At 37.7% G+C, this 3,859-nt stretch overlaps 1 protein-coding gene across 1 annotated transcript; it reads right to left on the bottom strand.

The window, feature by feature from the left end:
* Positions 1-1,782: 1,782 nt before the first annotated feature.
* LOC106453189 (probable prefoldin subunit 4) lies at positions 1,783-2,862 on the bottom strand. Its single transcript, XM_013895447.3, has 3 exons — positions 2,673-2,862; positions 2,464-2,586; positions 1,783-2,179 (listed from the first exon to the last, which is right to left on the bottom strand). Exons 1-3 carry the CDS (start codon positions 2,682-2,684, stop codon positions 1,919-1,921), a joined length of 396 nt encoding a protein of 131 aa, XP_013750901.1. The 5' UTR covers positions 2,685-2,862; the 3' UTR covers positions 1,783-1,918.
* Positions 2,863-3,859: the final 997 nt, after the last annotated feature.

Consider the following 3,859-nt stretch of genomic DNA (forward strand, 5'->3'; position numbering starts at 1 on the left):
CAACGAGGAGCTGCGACGCAAAGGAAAGCTCGTTGTCGGTAATGACAAGGAAGTGAAGCTACATATACTCAAATGGCTTCATGACTCAGCTGTAGGAGGACACTCTGGCAGAGATGCGACCCTGCATATGCAACCCTGCATCGCATTAAATCTCTGTTTTACTGGCCAAAGATGAACTTGGAGGTTCAGGCTTACATACGTAACTGCTCCACCTGTCAGCAGAACAAGTATGATCTGTCTACTAAACCGGGCCTTCTCCAGCCTCTCCCCATACCGGCTAGTGTCTGGGAATCTATCAGCCTCGACTTCATTGAAGGTTTTCCTCCTTCTCATGGCAAGAGTTGCATCCTGATCGTGGTCGATCGCTTGAGCAAAAACGCTCACTTCATCGCCTTATCTCATCCCTACACCGCTCTTAATGTGGCTCAAGCTTACCTTGATAACATCTTCAAACTTCATGGAATGCATAAAGATGTAGTAAGCGACAGGGACCCAACCTTCCTCAGTGAAGTTTGGAAAGAAATATTCAGAGTTCATGGCGTTGGCCTTAAGCGCTCAACTGCATACCACCCTCAGACAGACGGCCAAACTGAGGTAACCAATAAAACATTGGAAACCTACTTGCGTTGCATGACAGCTGAGACACCAAGATCATGGAGCAAGTGGTTAAGCCTTGCTGAGTGGTGGTACAACACTACCTACCACACGGCTATACACTCCACCCCTTATGAGATAATCTATGGCCAACCTCCTCCACTACATCTTCCTTATCTCCCAGGAGAGAGTTCTTCGACGGTTGTCGATCGAAGCCTGCAAAAACGTGAGGAGGTCATCACTATGCTCAAGTTCCATCTACTTCGCGCTCAGAACCGCATGAAACAATACGCTGATGCTCGCCGTTCTCCGCGAGAGTTCAAGATTGGGGACTTTGTCTACCTAAAGCTCCAACCCTACCGCCAAAACACCCTCAAGAACCGAAAGGTACCTCACAAGCTATCACCACGCTTCTACGGTCCCTTTCGTGTTACTGATCGTATTGGCAAGGTTGCTTACAAGCTATCCCTTCCTCCCGAGGCCGCTATCCATGACACTTTCCATGTCAGCCAGCTGAAACTATGCCCCAACCCAACTGCTTCATCTCCTGATATCCCTCGGTACTGGCTTGATCTCGGTCTCTCCAAGAAACCTGAGGCAATTTTGGAAACAAAAACAGTCAAGCGTCGCAATGCTGCTGCAACAATGGTACTGGTTCAAGACCCGCAACAGCAACTTGGGAATTCTTCAATGACTTCACAGCCAAGTTTCCTTTGTTCAACCCTTGAGGACAGGGTTGCTCTGAAGGAGGGAGTATTGTCATAGGATGAGTCATCCATGACTACCTTATCAGTAAGGAATATGCTCTCATCATGCTTATCTCATTTCCTACTTTATGCTTTTGCTTTCTAGTCACCAACGAGTCACGTGTTTAGACCGTTGAGAAACCTTTGTCCTTTTGCTATATGTAGCCCCTACAATGGCAGAAAGAAATAAATCAGAAATATTTTCATCTTCCAAATCTCTAAATCTCTCCGCTCTTACACATTAAGGATCTAGTACCTTCGAGGTGACTCTTCTTGACTTGTAGTCTCCTTCTAAGCTAGTATTCACCTTTCTTAGAACTATCGGTTAGCTCCTAGTTAGGATCTATCTACCATACTCACGCTCTCCGTTTCAAGAGATAATAACTGATGAAAGCTTGCATACATGAAAATTGGCGGGTATACTCTGATTCTCAGGAGCTAATTGATCAAGTTGATTTGTTTTGGCTTTCTTTGTAAGTAATCAAAACTTACAAGAAAACTTTAAAGTAATAAAAATCAAAAGGGTTTTGTTTGTGAACTGAAACAGAACTGTGAATCATCCCTCCAAGTTTAATGAATCAATCTTCTTCGAGATTGATAGAATCCTTGAACTTAGCATACAACACCTTCTTGAGCTCTGCCATTTGCGAGACGATAGATTCCTTCTCATGTTGGAGATTCTCAAGGCTTTTGAAGGTGGCCTCTTTCATCTCTTCTATCTTTGTTTCCACCTCTTCCCTCGGTATATGAGCAAACACTTCTCCGATCTGAAACCGCACCATCTCCTCATCGGAAAGGATCAACTCGTTCCCCGCATCTTCTAGATTGTCACACTTTTCCTAAGTAATAATAATAATTAAAAAAAACAAATTCAGACAAGAGTTGGCATGACAAGACATGATTGAGAATTATTACAAGCATACGAACTGTTGCTGATCTGTTCAACAGAATCTTACAAGAAGGTAATGACAAATGATCTGTGATGAATAACTACAAAGGCACACCAAGCAAATCAAGAGAAGAGACTAAACACTTAATCAAATACTCTCTGGAACATTCTATTCTCCAATCTCAAAACCCCTAGAATCGAAGTTTTAGGGAGAATAGAGAAGATTGGAGGTACCTTGGCGAGTTTGATATCGTCTTCGAGTTCGTGGAACCGGTTGTTGAGACGGCTGAAGGTGTTAATGTTTTGTTGGTCCTCCCATGTCACTTGCATCTCAGATCCACTGCTACTACTCTTCCCCTGCACATTTTCAAATCATTCATTAAAAAAACCAGAAACTTTTGAGTATTGGAAAAACAATTTCACTCAAAGAGATGTTATTATACTTGCTGCATCATTTTCGTTTCTCTCGCCGATGGAACGAATTGAAAAGCTTCTCTCTTTCTTTTTCCTCACTGTGTGTTTGGACGAAACTGTAAACGGCAATTTTAAAAGAGTGTAGCGTGTATCTAATGTAGGAGAGTACACCTTCTTTAATTTTCCTTTTTTTTTTTTATAATTATTGCATTTTCATATACAGAAATTGCATGGGATAATAGGTTAAATAACATATTTAACAGTTACAATGATAGTAGTGGTCTTAAAACCGGACCGAAAACTGAACGGGATTTTTTGAATCACGATTCAATATAATTCGACTGGGTTAAACCTGATTCAATAATCAGATTTAATATATTTTTATTATATAAATTTGAAAGCAATTTTAGTAAATATGATATATAACTAAAATATAAATAAATTTTAAACATAAAATGCTATAAATATAAATTAATTTTATGTTTATATAGATGATTTATAGATTTTTTGATAGTTTTAATCAGTTTAATAACTTTAAGAGAAAACCCCTAAAATAGCACTAAAAAGTTTTTTTTTCACAAATATAGACTTCAATGATCAAAATACCAAAATGTTTTATTAAAGAAGTAAATATACACTTATACCCCTTGGGTTAATTAATCTAAACCTTAGGGCTTAGAGTTAAGGGATGGAGTTTTTGAATTAAGGTTTAAAATTTTATAAAATAAAAAATAAATGCTAAAAATTGAAAATAAAAATTTGAAAAACAGTTTCAAAAAATATTTTCGAATTATAAAAAGAAAAATTGAAAAAACAATATTCCAAAAAAAAGTTTATAAAAAATTTTGAATATGAAAACATATAATCTGAAACTATAATTTTTTTTATTACTATTTTTATTTGTATTCATATATCTAGGTTAATAGGATTTTTTTTACCTATTAAATAAAATATTTTGGTCACTTTTCTTCTTATGGTCTATTTTTGTAACTAAAACTTGAAAAAAATCTATTTAGGACAATTGACCTAACTTTAAAATCCAATCGGATAAATTGACCTATTCATGGTCGAACCAATTATTACCGGCTATATAATTGGTTTATGGTCGAATCCGGTCCAACCAACGGGTCTGTCCGGTTTAGAAAACCAGAGTAACTTTTAAAACGTACGTGACATCTTATACTATTTAAAGAAAATTAACAAGTATACACCGTAT

Source organism: Brassica napus, chromosome C8, assembly GCF_020379485.1.
Source record: "Brassica napus cultivar Da-Ae chromosome C8, Da-Ae, whole genome shotgun sequence".
NCBI lineage: Eukaryota > Viridiplantae > Streptophyta > Magnoliopsida > Brassicales > Brassicaceae > Brassica > Brassica napus.